Genomic DNA, 23091 nt, shown 5'->3' with positions numbered 1-23091 from the left:
CCTAAATAACCCGTCCTGTCATGCCAAAGGGCAAGGGTCCCGGAGTGAGTAGGGGTAATGCAAGAAGGATTCAGAATTGGATGGATGGTAGCGTTGGGGGCTGGGAGTGAAGAGATGCTCCCCTGGGGTTCCGGAAGGATATCTTTCTACAAGGATGAAAGACTCCAAGACTTGGCTCCAAAGCAGGACTCAAAGATTCCTTAATGGCTCAAGGTCAACAAAGCATGAGCTCCCTATTGGCATACTCTACCAGTGTAGGCTTGTTCCCTGGTGTTTAGCATCATTATCAATGGCTTGGATAAAGGCATAGATAGTTTATTCACCAAGTTGGACAGTTTCGGCAAGATGGAGTGACAAGTCAATGGATGCTAATGGCAGGATCCAAAAGAATCTCAATAGGTTAGAGAGACGTTGGGCTGGATATCATATGATTAAATTTAGTATTGAAAAATGGAAAGTTTTATGGTTGGATACAAAAATTGAACTTCATGAGTCTAAACTTAGATGGCAATCGTTCTCAAAAAGAACCAGCAATTTTAGATCCATAAGAGGAGGCAGCACAGGAATGATCTCTTAGTCTCCAAATCCAGTGATCTTTTTTCAGGCTCCATTCTTCCTGCCCTCCCTGGAACCTTTGACACTGTTGATCACTCTCGATTATCAGGACCCCCCCACCCCCTGCTTTTCCTCCTGTCTCTCTAACCATTCCTGTCTTCCTGGCTTCATCCTAATCCAGATCATACCCTCTAACCATGGGTGCCTCTCTCCAGAGTCTATCCTGGATCCCAGGCTCTCCTCCCTCTCTACTATTTTACTTGGTGACCTTATTGGCTCCCATGGATACTGTCATCTCTAGGCTGATAAATCTCAGTTACTTTTCCTGCCCCGATTTCTTGGCTGATCTCCAATCTCACATCTCCAGTTGTCTTCCAGACATCTCCAAATGCATGTCCACCAGACATCTTAAATTGAAGATGTCCAATCCCCAAGGGACTTAGGAGAAAGAAAGAACTGTGGGAGGAGAAATGCAGAAGAAAAGCATAGGATTCATCAATGGTTTATATGGGGATAGGATTTGGGGTTTGGGTTTTCAAAGATTGCTCTATTGCAAACATGAATAATATGGAAATAGGTATCCATTGATAACACTTGTATGACCCAGTGGAATTGCTTGTCAGCCACTGGAATGGGGAGGGAGAGAAAATGAATCATGTAAATGTGGGAAAAGATGTATAAATAAATAAAGAATAAATTGAAGATCCAAAACAGAACTCCTGATCTTTCCCTCTAAATCCTCCTCCACTCCCTCTTACTGTTGAGGGCAACAGCATTCTCCCATTCCCATAGACTTCCAACCTAACAGTGACCCAGGATTCCTTCCTATCTCACTCTTTAGGATTGAAAAATGTGAAGTTCTAAGAGTTGAGTACAAAACTTAGATGACAGATGTTCTCAAAAAAATCCTTTAGGGGGCAGCAGGGTGGCTCAGTGGATTGAGAGCCAGGCATATAGACGGGAAGTCCTAGGTTCAAATATAGCCTCAGACACTTCCCAGCTGTGTGACCCTGGGCAAGTCACTTAACCCCCATTGCCTAGCCCTTACCACTCTTCTGCCTTGGAGCCAATACATAGTATTGACTCCAAGATGGAAGGTGGGGGTTTAAAAAAAAAAAAAGATCCTTTAACTACCTCCACCCCATATCTAAGCTTCCCCAGGTCTGTTGTTTTTACCTTTGCAGCATCTCTAGAATATGCCCCATTCTCTCCTCTAAACACTGACATCCTCTACTATCTAGAGTACTGCCTGGTTCTTCCCACTACTATTCATTCTCCATTCTAATTTTGAAGTTGCTCATTATGGGAATGAACTTGAAATTTAGGACCCCCCAAGTGGCACATAAAGGACGTAGCCAATGTCCAAATATAAATCATATTTATGATTTATGGATAACCTTCCTATGGTTATCCATATGGATAACCTTCACCAGAGACAACTCTGCTTTAAATACAACATAGCCAGTTCCTTTGACACTGGTTTGATGTCCTGCTCTCTTCCTTCTTTTGGAATTTGGCAAGCCAGCAATGTTGAGTGCCAGGATTCTTGGCTGTGCTTGATTAATTTGGTTTTAAAATATACTTTAATAACAATTCCAATACAACTGCTTCCTTTGGACTACTATGATTCTGTTTTATACATTAAAAAAATTGTATCCCTGCAAAGTAAAACCCCTCTGAGGTACCACATATTATTTCTGTCACCCTTCCCATCACTCCCTTCTCCCTCTTCATGGCCTGTGATGGGTCCTTGCCAAGGCTCTGGCTGATTCTAGCATGGCCCTTTGCCCTGTCTCCCCCTCACACACAATTCTGTGAAAGGGAATTCTTTATTCCCAGTATCTATTTTGAGTTAACACTCTAGTTAACACTAACCCCTACTTAGATTGTGAAGACAGGATTAACTCTCCTTTGTCTACATTTGAATTGAATCAACAAGACTGAACACAGGTAAGAAGCTAACAAGGTACTTGGAGAACTCACAAGTCTCTTCCTGAGAGAGCTCCACCCTTTTAACTCAGTACCAAACTTGTGAATATGATGATCAGAGTTTAAACCCTCAGAAACTCAATCAGCCAGGAATCTGTGAACCTTTGTGATGAGTATTCACCCCCCTCCCCAGAAGATGAGAAATGGTTCCTATGAGCACGGCCCCCTGAGCAGTGCTGGACAATTTGGAAACTGTGACTGGCCCCTGTGAAGAGAGATAGGGACAAAAATTCAATATAAAAGCCATGAATTCTTCAGTTTGAGTCAGTCTTGAGGAGATAGAATCTTGACTGGAGAGAGTTTTCAAGGGAGCTTCACTGGAGACTGTGCATTGGATCCAGGGCTTAGAGCTTGGCTTCAACTTGGACCCTGACTCCTAGACTACTTTGCGAGGGGAGTGAAAGGTTGACTCTGTTCCTAGTTTCTGGAGAGACTAGCTTCCATCTTGGAGGAAGCTGTATGGTTACTGACTACAAGCCTTCCTGGTTGAGAGCTAATTAACTTCTGCCTGGATTAAGATAGGATGGATAACCTCTCTAATCCCCTCACATTTCTCTTCTTTATTGTTTCTTCTCTATTTGTAAATAAAGTTCTGACTCAAAGCATAATAAATATTGGTGAACACATAATTTCATAAAAGTATTGTCCAACCATTAAATTCAACCTTTATAGTTCCAGATATAGAACTGTAAAAGAACATAGGAGGAATGCACCACATAAAAGGGAGCTGAGTTGCCTTTCTTCCTGAGAGTCTCCTTCAGGCCTTGTTATTTGTTTTCAGTTGTTTCCCATGATTTACAGAACTTCACCACTCTGGGCCACAGAACTGCAGGTCTAAACCTCTACTGCTGCTCTTGCTATGGGCGTGTGGCAGCCCCTGCAAGGGTCCAGAACACCAGATCACTCCATCAGAACTTGGGTCCTCAGCTGAGACCAAGCTGAAAACTTCTGTGCATGTACCCTCATTAAAGGGAGTCTCTGAATCTACCAGTGAACTTTGATCCAATACCGATCCTGACCACCATGTTGCTGTACACTGGCCAGGGTACAGATCTCCTGTATGACAGAGCAGTCCAAGCCTAGAACTCCATCATACCACAAAGTTGAAGATTGTAATATTCTTCTCTAAGACTACACACACACATGTATACACACATATATGTTCCCTTTTCTTTCTCATATAGTATGTGGAGTCCGCGGTATATCTTTGCCACCTATCTACCTGCCACCAAACTCTTACCTTTGGCAGCAGTCACACACACACCAGGAAACTAAGCCTCAAACTTGTCTGAGTGTTAGGTAGATGTCTCCCCAAAGAATGTGAAGACTTCCTCAGCTGAATGGGCAGATGAGAACCATTTCTTACAACAGCCATGAAGGCAGTGGTTGAGGCAGGGCTGGGTTTTAGGGCTCTTAGAGTTTGGTTAGACATTTGAAAAAGCCAGGGTCTTCCACTTTGCAACCGAAATATTCTACGTCTGGGAGCAGGAGGGCAAACAGCTCTCATTCCTAGCCACTTTTTCTTTAAGAGAAATGGGCTGTCTTAAGATCACACTCAACCATCTGAGCCTTTCCCACTAAATCCTGGCTACAAAAAGGCTGTCACCAATAGTGAATATTGAGGAAATCTATTTACTCAACCAAACCCAAACCACAAAATAGAGGAATTGCAAAAATGAGAGTATGGAAAAAATGGCTCCCCAACTGGGATCAAGCGATTTAAGTTCAACCAACAGTCAGGTTTTCCATATATATCATCCTGGGGAAAATTCTCAGAAGTCTTTAGAGAAGCCAATGGAAATCAGTGGATATACTGAGGAGCTAGCTATCTCTACATATCTGTAGGAGATCTCTATTTCTCCTTTCTGGTGACTTTTTATAAGAAAGAACAAAGAGGGAACAGCCAGGTGATTTAGTGGATTGAGAGCCAGGTTCAAATCTGGCCTTAGACATTTCTAAGCTGTGTGACCCTGGGCATGTCCTGACCCATCCCAGTTGGTCCCTTGGGCACCTCCTGACCCAGGCAGGCTGTCTGTCTCTGGTGTTCACCCTCTGCAGGGACTGCCTGGTCTTCACTGCTCAGCCTGACATGGCCTTCAAGGCTTGGTTCAAGCCCTGCCTTTTCCCTGCCACCTTCCCCAACCAGCCAACCACACCTTCTGGAAGACACCCTCTCAGATGATCCCACACTCTCCTGCTCATAGCTCCTGGCTGCCTGTCGTCTCACTTCTTTCTGATGGCTAGTAGCAATTTGTTTCCTTCTTTGAAAACTTCCAATTGCTTAGAGAAATTATCATTATAGATGTTGATCATAAGGTTGTTTTGGTTTTCTTCATGCACTGCTTTTCCTTCTTATAGAAACAAATTAATCTTTTTTCACAGTTTCATGTTATGTCTCATTAAGACTTTTCCCCATCATATGTGTAAAAGATTTAATATCATCTTTTATATTTTCGATGAGGATTTTCTAAAACTCTTTATGAATCCATTTGGACATTATGGCTCTGCTATGACACGATCATCTGCTTCCTTTTCTCACCAAACGGCTTTCCAGTTTTCCAACAGTTTATTTTTAATCAAAACCTTCTCCCATGTTTTGTGAGTTTGGGTCTATCCAACACCAGAATAATACCCAATATGGCAAGTGTCATAGTTCTATGTCATCATTATCTAGTCAGATTTCAGATCTTTTTCTATACTTTGTCAATATTTGCCAATTTTGCCTTACTGTTCTCACTTCCTTACATGTTTACATACTATCTTCTTACATTTTTATCTAGTTTAATGAAGCTTAAGTGCTATTTGGATTGGATAAAACTCTCTAGATTGATCCATTTGAGTACCATCATCATCTTTATCATGTGTATGCAGTATTTTTATCTTTTACTGCACCTGTGATTTAATGTGTACTGAGCTCCCGGTAAGGAATTTTCTTTACAGTTGAGGCAACTTCTTTGCAATTTTTAGTCTTAGAGCTTTGGAGGGACTGAGTTATTAAGTGATTTACCCAGGATCATTCAAATTTGTCAGAAGGAGAACTTGAACTCAGATCTGTAGGACTAGAAGACCAACTTTTTACCAATTTTGACATGCTGCCTAATTGTATTATTGAATACAATGTCGGAGCAGCTGAGATGCAAAGCAGTCTCATGGCCATAATGATTAAGCTGCCTTCTGTTTGTTATTTATTTTATTTTATTTATTTTGACTGATCCTTTGCCACCTGTCAGGAACCCTGGAGTTGCAAGTGGGGCTGGACCACGACCGCGGCACCTTTTCTCTCCCCTTATTTTATATCACTGGAACAGACCTAGTAATGGTATTAAGGGATCAAAGACTGCACAGTTTTATAGTGCATTGGGCATGTAATTGGGAAAAGAGCGAAAACAGCAGCAGCAACTAGAAATACTTCCAAATTATATCTACCAATTGTTATTCTCTTAATGTTATTTTCTAATTCCTTTAGCTAACATATTGAGAAGTATGATAACAATGGGAAGCTTGAATTTCCTATTGTCCTTAGTAGGAACTCCTCTTTTCTTTTCCCCATTATAAGCAGTTCTTTTTGCATTTCTATAATCAATGTCGATTTAGAGCATTTTTTTTCCACATGACTTTAGATAGTTGTGATTTCTTCTTCTGAAAAGTGCTTATTCATATCCTTTGGCCATTTTTCAATTGGGGAATGACTTACAGTCTTATAAACTTGGCTTATTTCTCTATGTATTTCAGAAATGAGGCTTTTATCAGAGAATTTTGCTGTAATATTTTTTAGTTATGATTACTATGTATTTCCCTCCATCCAATTTTCAATATTTATCCTTCTCTCTCCTTTCACCCTATCCCTACTCAAAAATATTTTGCTAATGAACACCTCTTCCCCTAGTTCACACTTCCTTGAGAACCTCCTTCTATTTTCTTCCCTTCCTACTTTCATGAAGACCAAGATCAAGATTTCTAAATCCAGCTAAGTATGCATATTATTCCCTCTTTGAGCCAATTCTCTTGAGAGTGAGGTTCGGGCATTGCCCACTAACCCCAATCTTCCTCTCTACTTTATATATAGTAATAAAATATGGCACTAGTGGTTCAGAGTCAGTTTTCCCTGGCAGGCTTTCGCTCCGGAAGGGCTGTGGTCAAGCTGGCTGCCCAGCAAACTTCCATATCCTAGAGCGAGGGTCTCCATGGCTTTGGACAGAAAGGGAAGGTATAAGGGTGGTCATGACACAAATGTCTAGAGTGCCCTTGGGTCTGTTAGTACAAACTTGCTGCCAGCAGCATGTAATGCAGCTGGAATCAGTAAGCATCAGTTCCTGGTTGTCCCTAACCTTTTGGATGTCCCAATTATAAAGCCAGCTGTCATTGCTTTATGTCTCATATAAAATACTTTTGAGAGATTAAAGGGGTTGTAGAGAAAGAAAAGATCTGTTTGTCACGTTGTTCATATGACCATCTTTGCTTCTTCATAAAAGGCTCTCTATACTTGTTCTCTGTCCATGGTAGTTTGATCAGTCCCATGAGTTCAATTATCTTTAATGTAGAAACATTGCACATAAAGATGCTTTTCTCCATAGCCCATCTCTTCTTCCACATTTGCTGTTTCTCTTGAGCAACATTATCCTTTACCTTGATTAGAATTTCTTTTATCAGTTAAAATCTTACCTTATGCCAGAGTTCTTTCCTAGTTCCAATCAAAACCAGTGCCTCCACTTGCCCTCTATATCTTGGATGAGCATCACTGGAATGTGAGCTCCTTCCGTGAGGTGACTGTTTTTGTCTTTAGAAGCCTAGTCCTTCACCAGTTCTGGGCACACTTACTAATAATTGTTGATGTGCTGACCATCCTAATAATACATGAAAATATAGTGGTGTCCCTACGTCTCTATGCCACAAGGAAGCGTGTTGGTATTTTCTACATGACCTTCACTATTTCTCCAATTACTTTAACTTCTGTTTAATGTTCTCTTTATTTAAGATAGACAGATAGACAGACAGATATATAGATAGATGGACAGACAGACATAGATAGATAGACTGACAGACAGACAGAGAGAGAGAGAGAGAGAGAGAGAGAGAGAGAGAGAGAGAGAGAGATCCAACTAACAAATCTAACAGACATTTATTAGGCATCCTACGCAAGGCACTCAATTAGATACAAACAGAAAAACAAGTCTCCACCATCAAGGAGCTTCCATACAAAATTCTATTTCCTCACCTGAATCTATCTATGAAAAGTCACCTCCAAGAAAGGCTGCACATTTCTATATTCACACTTACTACTGCCAAGGAATCAGAAATGTGTGGTTGCCCTCCTATCCCAGGAAAAGTGGCTTTGCTCTTTCAAATACATCTTGAAAGCTTGAGGGGGTAAAAGCTGACACAATCACTAATCCTAGAGCAAATTAAACAGCAAGAGGCATTCTCCTTGGACTCTATGACTTTAAGGATAAACTTTTTAATAGACCTTATTGTTCATGACCAAAGTTCCTGTGTCTAGATGAAGAGAATGAATGAAAGAGCATTTATTAAGCACTTAGATGCTATGTGCTGGCAACACAAATAAAACAGTGGAATGTCTCTGATCTCAGAAATTCACATTCTAATCAGGGAGACACCACATCAAAAGTTTGAGCTACAAGTCCCATGTTCCTCAGGGTACAACAGTAAAACAAGATGATACGGCACATTCTCTAATGTGATTTCCATGGATGAAACCACATTCATTTCTAATGTTAAGTCATTTGACCATGTCAAGGACTCTGGTGGTGAGAACCTGCTTTTCTGAATCCTCAGTCGTGGTTGTTATAGTTGCAAAAGCAGTTTGTCAGGTGGCATCTCCCCAAGGATTGCTATCTTGGTTAACAGGGAACAAGGGCTAAGCTAGAAGTGGTGGTCTGCGTGGCAGTGCTATTTCCAGAAATCTAAGGCCGGGAATCCTGGGCAATCTGCACTCTCACAGGAGTGAGGATGGTGATCCAAGAGGTGGTGGCATGACTCCCCTGACATGTGATCTCCTGTCTTCTCTTCAGGGTGCTTTGCCACTTCCGCTAAATTGGCTTTCTTGCCCCATAGGTACCAATTGGTGGAGGTCACTGGCCCCCTTTGATTAGTTCTGCTACACTGGATGACAGCTGTGGGGCTGGGCTAGAAGCAGAGTCTGTGGAGGCCTCCTAGTGCAAGGGCTCTCGCTGCCTGATACTGATAAATGGGGTTGTTCCTTCATTGGTGGGGACTAAAGAATTGAAAGAACTGGGTCTCTATGCAATCTATGTATTTCACCATAAGATGAATAAACAATTGGGAAGAACTTTCAGTAATTCACTCAACATTCTTTTTAATACCTACAATCTTGTAAGCCCTCTCCTCACTTTGCATTACTCTGTGTTGATTCTTTAATATGCCTGCATGTTCCTCATGGCTTTTGCTCTATGGCATGACAGTTTCCATTGAATTGAAGTACTGGTTTGCGTAACCATTTCCCAATCTGGGGTCCTTACACTATTTCCAGATGTGGGCTTTTAAAAAAATACTATGTATAAGACTTCTGGAAACAACTTTGTATAGAGTTTTCTTTTCCCCCAAGGACATATTTTAGTCAGAATTACCTCTTCAGAGAAGAACGCTCTTACAACTATTCTCTATTGTCAGATTGTACAAATTCTATCAATAGCAGAAACAATTTTCCCCCCACAGTCCTGCCAATATTTGATTGGATTGTTTTTAAGTAACTCCTTTCAGTTGTTTGTGATTTGGGAGTAAAGAGCTTGGAGATCTTTGCAGAATACTCAGAGAAAGTTTAGTTCTTATAGATTCTGCTCTTGGGATATTTTGGAAGTTTCTACAATCAGACCTTCCACTGACATCCTCAATTCAAGTCCTCCCACCCTCAAAAGCCTTTACCTTCTGTCTTAGTAGTCATTCTAATAAATGAGCAACAAGAACTAGATATCTAGGGTTGTGACATGCCCACAGTCACATAGTTAAGAAGTGCCTAAACCCAGATTTGTACCCAGGTCCTCCTCACTCTAGACCATCCCTGGTGTCTTAGCTTCTATTCTGAAAGGCAATTTTTTATGTATAAGTTTGAAGAACATGATTACTAGATTCCAAACCATGCCTTTTAGGATTTATACAAATTGGGCTCTTCATGATTTTTAGCTTATAATCTTATGATTTTTGAAGTCTTCATGATGTCAGTTCTATTTTTGTTGTTTAAAGAGCTTTATCTCTATCCTTCTGGAGTTTGAAAATTTTATACAGATTTTGTGCATACGATTTTGCGTCTTTTTCCTGTTTCAAGTGTTACTGCTAATTCTTCTTAGCTATGAAGGATATTCTTCAACATAATCTTCAAGTTGAATTCCTCACAAATGGCCATTTTGGGTAGGTTGGAGAACCCCAATTCATTCTCAACAACAGATTTCCCTCTGCCTTTGTATAAATCCTAGAATACCTCATCAGGTTTTTGCCCCTCTTCAGCACCTGGCACCTCCTCCTTACACTGGTCATCTTTGTATATATCATCCTAGACATCATCAGGCTTAGAAAGTAGGGATCAGTTTCCCCTGCTCCTCGCCTTGCCTATCAAGTGACTTCTACCAACAAGATTATTCAATCAATCCACATCCCTCTATTTTTATCACTGTCATAGATTATTTCACAAGTTGTGATATTCTTGAGTTATAAAAGAAGTCTTCTCACAAGTGGGGTCCTTTAGTCTTGACCAGAAATCCGGCTTTATTATAAGACTGGCACTGGTGTGTAAATCTTAAAATTTCTTAGACTTATAAATGTTGGAAATTTCACCATTCGGGAATTTCATACTTGAAAAATTTCCTATTGAGAGTGGGAACTCTATTGGAATGTGAACCCCATTCGCATGGGAGGTACTTCCTCCTTCCTTCTTAAGATTACTTTAGGACAGAAACCTTTTGCTGAACAATGGAAAGGGCTTTGACCTATGCTTAAGCATACAACAGGAATTTCTTTGAGACATGATTGATTTTAGAATTGATACAATGGAGATACTTGGAATGACAGAACCAGGTCTTGGAAATTGCAATCTCCATCCTACTCAGTCCTAACAGGATTTAGGAAGGGCTGCAGCATAGATCAAAATTTAATTATTCCAATCTCTACCCTACTCAGGGTAACAGGATTTAGGAAGGGCCTTAGCAAAAGATCAAGATTTAATTATTTGAGAATATGACCTTCAACAGACATGTGCAAAGCCACAGACCTCTGGGTGGTCCTGGGTTAAGCTAGAACCACCATTGGCACAGGGAAAATGATGGACAGTAATTGGTAGATGTGAGAACTGAGGGGAGGGAACTTGGATGGTTTCCTTAAAGATAGAGGGGTCTGAGGACTGAGGGGTTGGTTGGAGAGTTTTGGCTCTGAGTGGTTGGAGAGGTGCTCTGAGAAGCTTGCTCTGAAGGAATCTGGCGGTGGAGGCCCTTGAGACTGTTTCTCCATTTTGGTCACGTGAGTAATAGGGACTGATCTCCTTTCTTTGCCCCAGCTCTCTAAGGGCTTTGGCCTTTTGGCCCAGCCTAAAGAGAAGGGGATTTAAGCTCTATTCCCTTCTCTCCCCTTTCTCTCTCTCTCTCTCTCTTTCTCTCTCTCTCTAATTCCTTTCTTCCTCCTGTTTGAAATTAAACTCTATAAAAGGTTGACGGCTGACTTGAGTTTTCATTTAGGAATTACATAGCTGAATTCCTTGGCGACCTTAAATTAATATATATCAGTCTTTTAAAGTGATTTCCTTGTCACAGGTGCAATAAACCTATTTCTTTTTGGCTTGGAGACTTGGTTTCCCTTATTTGCATTCCTACAGTTAGAAATTATACAACACTTTACTGAAAGAATGTGGGGAAAACTTCACACACAGGTCATCTTTTTCTCACCATCAGAGAATTCTTACTTAAGTTTTATCTTGACTATGAATTCTCTGATGATGAGAAAAAGATGACCTGTGTGTGAAGTTTTCCCCACATTCACTCATTACATTTATAAGGTTTCTCTTCAGTATGAATTTTCTGATGTTGAGAGGATAAACTGTCATTGAAAGATTTTCCACAATCAATAAACTTATAAGACTTTGGTCCTATACGAATTCTCTGATGTTTCATAAGGGAAGAGCTGCTACTAAAAGCTTTGCCACATATAATATAAATATAATATAAATGATAATATAAATTTGGGTTAGTCAGATCAGGGAGGAGTAGTGTAGCCTGCAAAACACAGGAGAACTGGTTCCTCCTGGAATCTGGAAGTTTATTTGGGTGGATTTTGAATCTCTTAGAATTAGAAGTCCTTTATTTATCCTTATATAGTTCAATAAACATTTTATGTTTATAATAAGAGTCTCTTTAGCATCCTTGCACCTGGGCCTGACGGGAAGTTCACATTTGAGCTTCACTTCATCACTGAGGATTCTTTTGATTAAATCTATCAAAAGCATTGGAACAGTTTTAAAAAGTTTTGAACCTATATAGAAACAGTTTTTCCAGCTAAATATTTTCTTTATTTTTACACTGGCTTTCAAGTGGAAGTCTAACACCATTAAGGGAAACAATCCTTCCGACTAGAGGGTCTAGATTCTCCTCTAATTAAACTCCTAAACAGAAAACAGACTCATATGCACATAAACCCTTGTGGCACATGCATACCCAAAGGCATAGAATTCTAGTCCAAGGATTCTAAACCACAGAGGATCCCAGAATCAGAGGTGGAAGGGACCTTCCCTCTAATTCTGACTCTTTACAACATCCCCAAAGGGGGGTAATTCACATTCCAGATGCTAACCTTCCCCAACAACTCCTTTTGGGCAGCTCTCATATTCAGGATGGTTTCTTTCCATGTCAGAAAGATCTTCCCTTCCGTCTTTTCTTGCCAAGGCACATTCCCATGAACCTTCTACTTTCCTGGGTTAGAGGGACACCAAAGAGACTGAAAAAATTTTTTCAGAAATTTTCATTAATTAATTTAGAATATTTTTCCATGGTTACATGATTCACACTCTTTCCCTCCTCTCCTTCTACCTCCCTCCCATAGCCAACAAGCAATTCCACTGGGTTTTATATATAATGTGAAGAGTGAAATATTGAGGGAACTCATTTACTCATGAAGGGAAATCCAAAATCAGAGAACTTATGCAGAGTATGTAGAAAATGACTCCTCAAAGGGGAGCAAGTTATCTGAGTTCAACCAAGAGACAGGCCTTCAGTATCATCCAGGTGTATTAAAAATAGATGATCTGTGGAGCCTATTTCTAGTTGCGGTAAATGATATGCTCTGCTTCTGACGAGAGAGATACTGGGGAAAACTCAGGAAGCCCAGTTGTAATGGAGATAGAGGTACTTCTGAGAGATAGACAGATACTATTAGAGAGAGATATTCTAGGGTTGCCTATTGATCACTACTGATGTCTAATTGATTATTTTTCCTAAGCTCCTCCTCCTTCAATCCCTCCGTTCACCACCCTATTCTGAAGCCTTTGGCTTCGCACCACCCCCCTGAGTGGACTATAGGATTTATGAGGAAAAACGCTTTTCTCTTCCTTTTTCAATAAGGGGGGTTATTTGGAACAACAGGATGGAGAACTGAGGTAAGATGAGGTGAGAGGGATAAGGTGTTCCCTAATCTCTAAGGAAGGTTAGGAGGATTTTGGGAAATGTCAGTTCTGTCACAGCTGTGACACAAGTCTGTCAAGGAGATATGAAGGACAATTGATTTTCTTCTGTCTTCTTCTAATCAGCCCAGTATATAACAATCAATGACCAACTTCAGCCACACCAAAGCCTCAGCCTAGGTCAGAAACCAAGCCAGTTTCCCCTTGGTCAGAAGCCAAGGCAGTCTCTCAGTTCATCCCCTGGCCATGCTCCACCTGACATTCCTGGGAACATTCTATTTGAAATGTTCTTTCTTGATTGACATCTGAGGTCCTTTACTCTCTGTCTTCCATGCATGAAATTATCTCTTCCTTCATGCCTCTTCCACATTGGGGAAAACTCCCAAAAGTCTTTAGGGAAGCAAATGGAAAATGGGGATAGACTAAGAATCCAACTTCCCCTACCTGTCTTTAAGAGATCTCTCTTTCTCTTTCCTGCAGTCAGTTTCAAAGAGTCTATCACCATGAGTGCTTGTCTCCAAGAAGGAATGAAAAACACTTCTTATCTGCAAAAGTCTTCTACTGATTCTGACTCTCAGGTGGGCACAACATTGGCTTTTCAACACCAATTAGTAGAGCCACATGAAGACAACCATAAGGACTCATGATAAGAAGGGCCCTCTGCCTCCAGAGAAGAAGCTGATGGAGTCTGGATGCAAACTTCCTTTTTTCCTTGCTCAGATTCCCTTCCACTCAGAGATGAGTATGGGGAACAGTTTGACAGTATTGCTTCTGTACACTCCATATCAGATTGCTTGCCCACTGTTACAGGGAAATTAGCAGGAACAAGAGATTCTGTAAGGCAGAAGAGCAAGGTTCCAGAACTCTGGAGAGTGACAGGCAGTTCCTTCTGAGAGGGACAGTTGAGCAGCCAGGAGTTGAGTTTCTGTCTAGTTCTTCTGGGAAGGATGTAGAGAGCTAGATATTCTCTCTCCTGTGGCTTTCCTGGTGATCCAGTCTGTTCTTGTGGGTCCCTGCTGCTGCTGAGACTGATTTCCAACAGAGATGCTCAAGACTCCAGAGGACAACTGTCAGTGAGACCTTCCTTTGAATCCTGTTCCTGCTACCTTCAATTCCTTCCCACGTTTATATATTAATTATGGGGGTTTCATTTCACTAGATGAAGCAAGTAGATTAGTAGGTAGTGAAGTATTAAATGGTGGAGGTAACCACTTGACTTGGGTTTTAGATAGATCATCCCAAATCCCTTCCTTCCCTTATCTGAAAATGAACTATTGTCTTAGTTAGATTTATATACATTATTTCAGTAGAGTTATTTCACCACTCAGAGAAGGGAAGGGGAAGAAGGGAGAGATGCTGTGATTCTTCCACACTCTGCCCTTCTCAGAAGGCATACTGGCTGCACTTTCCTGTCCTTTTCCTGGTCTCTCTCTCTCTCGTTGCTAGTCTCCCTAGCAGGCTAACTCTCACTCTCCAAGGCTACAATGGCCCTCAGATCCAATCACACATGGCAGCTGAAGTAGCCAGAAACAGACATGCTCCAATCAGATTCTCCTCGAGCAGCAGGGATCCCTCACCAGCTCATCCACGCCACTCACAAGACCCTGGTTCCACAAAGATCTGCTTCTCCTGTGTTTCACAGGCCACACTAATCCTCCCTGATGTGACTAATCCAAATTTATACTATCTAAATAAAAACTACCACTATTATCCTGATAAATCTTAACTTTGCCTTCAAATTATAAAAAGGCAAAGGATAGCTGGTTGAGTCTCAACAAGAACTAAGTCAGGACTCTGAGCCTTAGCAGACTCAGAGTCCAAACCAAAGACCAGATTTTTCTTTGGTCTTCTCAGAGTTAAACAATCTATAAAGGCAGTAATTGATAGTCAATAGTACTGCACTCAGTGAAAGGTCATCATTAAGTCCTGAGTCCCCCCTCACTCTGGAAAGCAAAGAAGTCATTGTAAAACCAAGACTGAAAGTACCACACTAGCCTTTCTCCAAGTTACACAGAAGAGATTAGCAATCACAGTTTCTCAGCTTGCTTACCTCTATAATAGCAACCCTGGTAATGTTCATGTGTGGAGTCATTTTCATAAACATTATCCTGTGGGAGAGTAGCACATCCAGCCCTCCAGGAATGTTGTTGTGCTTAGGATATTTCTCTCTATAAAAGTCTTTCTTTTAGTCACAATAAAGGAAGTCATAGCCCCAGTCATGGTGCCATGATTCTTTCCCCTGGTCCTTCTCAAAAGGCATGCTGGCTTCACCTTTCTGGTCCTTCTCCTTATCTCACTCTTTCTCTCTAGCTGCTAGTTTTCCTAGCTGGCTCACTCTCACTCTCCATGGCTACAACAGCCCTCAGATCCAATCACTCATCACCAGTCTACCACACATGACTCCCATAGAGAGGGGAAAACAATTTGACTCAAAAAAAAATTTTAAAGAAAGTTTAGAATCATTATTACTTTTAATTAAGGGAAAAAATAGAATGTGATTTTAAAAAATGTACCAGGCTGGGCCCAAAATCTGCTTCTTAGATAAAGAGATCAAAACCTTCTCAAGGTCTATGCCATCTGCTCAGGGAAGTAAATAAGTCCTAAATTAAGGGGAAATTCTACCACCTGGAGGTGATCAAGATGGGGCAGGGCAGAGCTGAGGCCTGGAATAAAGGCAGAACTCCCAGAGCTTCAGAACCTGGGGAGGAAAGAGGCCAGATAAGGAAGTGAGAGGTACCAGGCCTACACTTTCTGATGGAGACTTCCTCAGGCAGCCCTCAGCCTGGATGAGTCTTTTTAGGTGGGAGCTCTTGTTCTGGTCCCACTGAACTGAACCTGAGGTTACTCTATTGAGCTTCAGGGCCTTCTGGGGTCTGTTCCTGCTGTGGGTGAGTCTGCCCCATTTTCTCCTCCTCCTCCTCAAGTCCTCCTTGCTTCAGTCTCTCACCCCAAGCTCTCAGAGGGGTCTCCTCCTGCCTTAATGAGGACCAATGACCTAGAACAAGGTAGCTGAGGGTCACCCCTGATTGCAGAGGAAAGGAGGCCCTGGATTCCTCAGGGGCCTTAGTTCCCCAATGAAACCCATATCTATGAAACCTCTGGTAGGTGCTACTCCCAGTTCTAGGTGATGGGGAATCAAAGGCCAAAGGCAAATAGAACCTTTCCTTTAGGAGTTTCCCATTTACCCTAAGGCAAACAGATAAGAAAGTAGGGAATGGGAAGGGACCTCAATACTAAGAAGGGCCAGGGGAACCAGGAGATATTCCCTTGGGTATCCTGTTAATCCTATGTATAGCTTCCTTGGTATGTTTTTGTTTGAATGTTGTCTCCTGTGAGCTTCCTCAGGGAGGAGCCATTTTTTACCTCTTTCTTGGATGTCCAGCACTTAGCATAATACACAGCTCATAATAAGCTCTGAAGACATGTCCACTGATCTATTTTTCATGTTTAGAGTGTTATCAAATCGGTTACAACTTGACATAGAAAATTTAGAAACTTCAGAAGCAGATTTAGAGATAATAGATAAATTAATGAATAAATAAAATATCGAGAGCAAGTCTATTCTATGCTGGGCTGTACTGAGCACTTTATAATACTACCATCTCTTAAGATCCTCACAACAATCCTAAGAGGTAGATTGCCACTTTACCATTGAGGAAACTGAGTCAGCAGAGGTAATGTTTGGTAGTAGTTTGGGTAGGATGGTCATTTTTATTATATTGGCTCGTCCTATCCATGAGCAGTTAATGTTTTTCCATTTGTTCAAGTCTAGTTTTAGTTGTGTGGCGAGTGTTTTGTAGTTGTGTTCATATAGTTCCTGTGTTTGTCTTGGGAGGTAGATTCCTAGGTATTTTATTTTGTCTAAGGTGATTTTGAATGGGATTTCTCTTTCTAGTTCTTGCTTCTGAGCTGTGTTGGAGATATATAGAAAAGCTGATGATTTATGTGGGTTTATTTTGTATCCTGCAACTTTGCTAAAGTTGTTGATTATTTCAATTAGCTTTTTGGTTGAATCTCTAGGATTCTTTAAGTAGACCATCATGTCATCCGCAAAGAGTGATAACGTGGTCTCCTCCTTGCCTATTTTGATGCCTTCAATTCCTTTATCTTCTCTAATTGCTACTGCTAGTGTTTCTAGTACAATGTCAAATAGTAGAGGTGATAATGGGCATCCTTGTTTCACTCCTGATCTTATTGGGAATGCATCTAGTTTATCCCCATTGCAGATGATATTAGCTGTTGGTTTTAGATATATACTGTTTATTATTTTTAGGAATGACCCTTCTATTCCTATGCTTTCTAGTGTTTTTAATAGGAATGGGTGTTGTATTTTATCAAAGGCTTTTTCTGCATCTATTGAGATAATCATGTGGTTCTTACTAGTTTGCTTGTTGATGTGGTCAATTATGTGGATGGTTTTCCTAATGTTGAACCAGCCCTGCATCCCTGGTATGAATCCTACTTGATCATGGTGAATGATCCTTCTGATCACTTGCTGGAGTCTTTTTGCTAGTATCCTATTTAAGATTTTTGCATCTATATTCATTAGGGAGAAAATTAAAAGCATTTTTAATAGTGAGAATTTTTCTGCTTTTATATTTCTACAGTTTGTAGGATTTTTATATTTTGGTAAAGTAAGGTAATCTTTCTGATTAAGCATGTAAATTACATGATTTTATGATTTGTGTGGAAAAGACATTATTAAAATTAATAAGATGGAATTACAGATTTGAGGTTAGCAGTGTGGATAATCCTTATAGTGAATAAGCATATAGGGAGTAGATCAAGTCCCGTTAAAGAATGTGTTTATAGATCTCTCTTAAGTTTTCTCTTGCAGCAGCAAGGAAACTGACTGATACCAAAGGAGGAGCCTACCAGAGGACAGAAGTCTGCGAGAGAAGAGGCTGAAGACATCATCAGGACCCACCAGAAGTGAAAGACTTGAGACTTTGGGAATTGGGGTAGTGTTTTGATTGTTAGTCAGTTTTTGGCCAAAGGCAGACTGCCTGCCTTTCTGGCTCAATTGTCAATGTGCCGGTGGCATTGGGAACGCCCCCAAATGCCAATCACCAATATCTGTGTCCCTAGACTTTCCCACCAGTAGGGGATGGAGTCCAATCCCATATAGCATTACTCATTTGTCCATGTTTGGTCAGCGACGTTTGGTCTTGACCAAAAGGGGGGTGTGTCAACATGGAAATCTAGAGATCCCCAGTTTATTTAGTTTAAGTATAGAAACCCCAGGTTTTGACCTTGTCACAGGAGAGTTTCCCCTGAGGGAAGGTCCCTCTTCACCAGACAGTGAACTTCCTGGTAGTTTGGGTGGGAACAGCTAATCCCATCCAATATTAAGCATCCCTTTTGTCCCAATGGTTTCTTCCCCCTAGGCTAAAGTCCATGACCAAGGTGACCCAGCCCTAGGCTGAGTCTTTCCCTTTTGTGTCCATTGTAGGGCCCCAGCCCCTCACTATTATTCCTGTCCAGAACTCTTCATTTTCCTTTCTTACCATTGTAAAGTCAATCAACTGTCCCTCTAATCCTAAAGCCCCCAGGTCATCTAGAGTGGTATATAGGTTCTCTAAGTTCTTTTGTTCCTCAGAGTCCATCCTGAGTCAGTGGCACTCCCAGGGGCTGGTGACCAGAGCGTCTTGACTCTGGTGCAGTCTTGGAAATCAGCTCTGTTGTCATAGTAGCAGCGCTAACCCCTTTTCCCTTGATTAAAGAGTGATTTTGACTATTTAATAGTTCTTTGTTTTTTCTAGTTGACATTAATTACGCCACTGGGCTTAAGCCCAGTGGACTTACACTTCGGCTATGGGGGGGTGGGGGGGAAGAAAAGAAAATGATCTTTAACGAATAATGCTTGGAAATGATCAAATAAAATATATTTAAAAAAAATAAAAAAAAAGAAATTCAAACTATTTCTAAAATTTTAGGAATTTCAGTTTATTTTGGATAATTTTCTTTTCATGATTTTTGCTAATTCCATCATTCATCTACAGCAAAGCCCTTTAATGGGTAAGGTAAACGGACAAGTTCAGTAGACTTTTATTTGAGGGGAGTCTAGCCCCTCTAGAGGTCAAAGGTTGTTCTCCGATCCATGGTAGGTATTAAATTTAGTTGTGGTTGAGATGGAAATATTAATTAGGTGGTCGCCAGGGATTTAAATAATAAATCCCAAAAAGTATTACTCAAGTAAATAGAATTTATGGTAGTTTATTTATAATAGAGGGAATATATATATATGTATATGTATATGTATATATATATACGTATATGTATATGTATATGTATGTATACAGAGAGAGAGAGAGGGAGAGAGAGATCTGGCTTCTTCTGATATCAGAATTTCTAAGCCCCAGCCAGGAGAAAAAAGTCTCAAAACGATGGGACTCTCTCAGAAGTTTAGACCTCTGAGAAAGGCATGGTCACTAAGTCAGCCTTTCACTCACCAATGGTGACCATCTAAAAGGAAAAGCAGTCTGAGGTCTCCTCCTGGTATTCATCCATGGACAGAAGGAACCATTCAAGTGCAACTTGTAAAGCAAATGGAGAGAATTGCAATATAGTAGGGGGGAAAACCCATCAAACCTGAGAGACTTTTTTCCCTTCTCTTGGATTCCAGTGCTCACAACATCATTTTTTCCTCCAACTCAATCGCCTTCTCATCTACGAGTCTGAAGCATCCATGGTGATACCCCCTCTAATGGGCTGGCCCCCCATTTCTTTAGCCTCTCCACATCCAAGTTAACATTGTCTTGGTGACTTAGCCATCCATAAAGTTGATTATATGCTTGATCTTAACATCACTCAAAACTATCTACCTCCATTATCTGGAAATCTATCATTTCCTTAAACACCCAATTCTTCCATTTACTACTAGTCTGCATGTGCCCCTAGTAGTACAGATCCAAACTCATCTCTTCTTCCTCAGCCCTTTACAGACAATCCACCTAATGGGCAGATATTGTATGGATATACCAACAGAGGACATATTCTGTTCAGCAATGTTCCCTTATTCCTGCTACTGAACTTGTCCATTTACTGTCCCCATTATATGTTTTTGCTATAAATGAATCAATGAATAATGGGATTGACAAAAAGAATAAAAAGAAAATTATTGAAAATAAACTGAAATTCCTAAAATTTTAGAAATAGTTTGAATTTCTTATTAAAATAAGACATGTGGAATGTCTCAGTTAACAAACACACTTATGAGTTTTAAAAACCATTGAAGATAAACAATCCCTAGTTTTAAAATAAGCAATTATTCTAAAAATCACATTTTATTATACGTCAGAAATTAGAATATTAATATCAAGATGAAGTGACATTCAAACTAGAAAACATTACCTTGTTTGTAATATGTAAAGATAAATATCAATCCTATATAAAACTAGGAATAAATGAGAGGAGAAAATATATTAATAAAAATAATAAATATAAATGGTTTGTATTATCTGAGTGTCAAAAATGAGGTAAAGAATGAAATAAAAAATTGAATTCATTATTGGGCTATATAACAGAAACACATTTCATGATTATCATACAGCCAAATGAAACTTTTTTTTCAAATGAAAGTTTTTTTTCAGCACGAGTTTTCTAATGTAGAAAATTTTGTATTTCGTACCAAAACATTCTCACAAAAAGAGTAAGTAAAAGCTTTATATATAACATGATCAGATGATCAATGAGTACTAGATGCTTACAGAGCCCTTTGGCATATTCATCACATTACTAAAGTTTCTCACCAATATGGGCCCTCTGATGATCAAGAAAATATGACTGAAAACTGAGGACTTTCTCACAGCCTTCATATTTATAAGGTTCCTCACCAGTGTGAATTCTCTGATGTACCAGGAAGTTTGTTCTCTTATTAAAATCTTTACCACATTCATGATTTTTTAATAAGCTTTCCAGTATGAATTCTCTGATGGACAATTAAATTTGAACTCTGGTTAAAGGCCATCCCACAATCACTACATTTAAATGGCTTCTCACCAGTATGAATTCTCTGGTGTTTAAGGAGGGTGGAACTCCGAATAAAGGCCTTCCCACAATCATGACATTGAAATGGCTTCTCACCAGTATGAATTCTCTGGTGCTGAAGGAGGTTGGAATTCTGATTAAAGGCCTTCCCACAATCATTACATTTAAATGGCTTCTCACCAGTATGAATTCTCTGGTGTTTAAGGAGGATGGAACTCCGATTAAAGGCCTTCTCACAATCATTACATTTAAAAGGCTTCTCACCAGTATGAATTCTCTGGTGCCGAAGGAGGTGGGAATTCTGATTAAAGGCCTTCCCACAATCATTACATTTAAATGGCTTCTCACCAGTATGAATTCTCTGATGTTTAAGGAGGGTGGAACTCCGATTAAAGGCCTTCTCACAATCATTACATTTAAAAGGCTTGTCACCAGTATGAATTCTCTGGTGTTGAAGGAGGTGTGAACTCTGATTAAAGGCCTTCCCACAATCATTACATTTAAATGGCCTCTCACTAGTATGAATTCTTTGGTGAACAGAGAGGTTGGAATTCTGATTAAAGGCCTTCCCACAATCATGACATTCAAATGGCTTCTCACCAGTATGAATTCTCTGGTGTTGAAGGAGGTGGGAACTCTGATTAAAGGCCTTCCCACAATCATGACATTGAAATGGCTTCTCACCAGTATGAATTGTTTGGTGTTGAAGGAGGTGGGAACTCTGTTTAAAGGCCTTCCCACAATCATTACATTGAAATGGCCTCTCACTAGTATGAATTCTTTGGTGAACAGAGATGTTGGAATTCTGATTAAAAGCCTTCCCACAATCATGACATTTAAATGGCTTCTCACCAGTATGAATTCTCTGGTGTTGAAGGAGGTGGGAGCTCTGATTAAAGGCCTTCCCACAGTCATGACATTGAAATGGCTTCTCACCAGTATGAATTCTCTGGTGTTTAAAGAGGTGGGAACTCTGATTAAAGGCCTTCCCACAATCATCACATTTAAATGGCTTCTCACCAGTATGAATTCTCTGGTGTTGAAGGAGGTGGGAACTCCGATTAAAGGCCTTCCCACAATCATTACATTGAAATGGCCTCTCACTAGTATGAATTCTTTGGTGAACAGAGAGGTTGGAATTCTGATTAAAGGCCTTCCCACAATCATCACATTTAAATGGCTTCTCACCAGTATGAATTCTCTGGTGTTGAAGGAGGTGGGAATTCTGCTTAAAGGCCTTCCCACAATCATCACATTTAAATGGCTTCTCATCAGTATGAATTCTCTGGTGTTGAAGGAGGTGGGAACTCCGAATAAAGGCCTTCCCACAATCATGACATTTAAAAGGTTTCTCACCAGTATGAATTCTCTGGTGTATAATAAGTTTTGACCTATGACTGAAGACTTTCCCACAATCATTACATTTAAAAGGCTTCTCACCAGTATGTATCCTCTGATGTAAAATAAGTTTTGAGTCATTAATAAACATTTTCCCACAGTCATTGCATTGATAAGGATTTTTTCTAGTATGTGCCCTCCGATGTATGTTAAGTTTTGACCTATGATGGAAACCTTTCCCACAGTCATTGCATTCACAAAGGTTTTCTCCAACATGAATTCTCTGATGTAAAATGAGTTTTGAGCTTTTATTAAAAGCTTTCCTACATTGAGGGCACTTGTAGAATTTCTCTCCAGTATACATGTTGGTACTTTTCTGAAATGAGTAAAGATGAAATGCACCAAATGTGACTCCTGGTTTCTCTGATTTCTCCACAGAATTTGTTTTCATCAGTTTCTACTTCTCCAAAAGCAGAATGCAAGACCAATCTTTTTGCTTCCTTCTTCCTCAGGAATGCCTTATATTGGAGTTTCCTTCTTGCTCTTAGACCTGGACTCCCAGTCTGAAAGAGATGAAATGAAATACA

General features: G+C 40.2%; 2 protein-coding genes across 2 annotated transcripts in view; one reads left to right on the top strand and one right to left on the bottom strand.

Annotated features, from left to right (window-relative positions):
* Positions 1-8718, top strand: part of LOC100032625 (zinc finger protein 721-like) — an 83213-nt gene extending 74495 nt beyond the window's left edge. Inside the window, exons 8-9 of the mRNA XM_056826308.1 lie at positions 3346-3500; positions 8617-8718. Of these exons, the coding sequence (XP_056682286.1) occupies positions 3346-3500; positions 8617-8718 (257 nt within the window). The remainder of the gene's footprint in view (positions 1-3345; positions 3501-8616) is intronic.
* A 12127-nt stretch (positions 8719-20845) lies between these two features.
* On the bottom strand, positions 20846-22868 carry LOC130459048 (zinc finger protein 160-like). The gene has a single exon (XM_056826307.1). The coding sequence runs from the start codon at positions 22866-22868 to the stop codon at positions 21072-21074; it is 1797 nt and encodes a 598-aa protein (XP_056682285.1). The 3' UTR covers positions 20846-21071.
* Positions 22869-23091: the final 223 nt, after the last annotated feature.

The sequence above is a fragment of the Monodelphis domestica genome, chromosome 4, assembly GCF_027887165.1.
Source record: "Monodelphis domestica isolate mMonDom1 chromosome 4, mMonDom1.pri, whole genome shotgun sequence".
NCBI lineage: Eukaryota > Metazoa > Chordata > Mammalia > Didelphimorphia > Didelphidae > Monodelphis > Monodelphis domestica.
The sequence above is the reverse complement of the archived record's forward strand: the minus strand, read 5'-3'. Positions and strand labels throughout refer to the sequence as shown.

What these genes read in the sequence shown, in the direction of transcription:
- LOC130459048 (XM_056826307.1), bottom strand. Translation starts at nt 22,868, where the DNA reads ATGTATACTGGAGAGAAATTCTACAAGTGCCCTCAATGTAGGAAAGCT.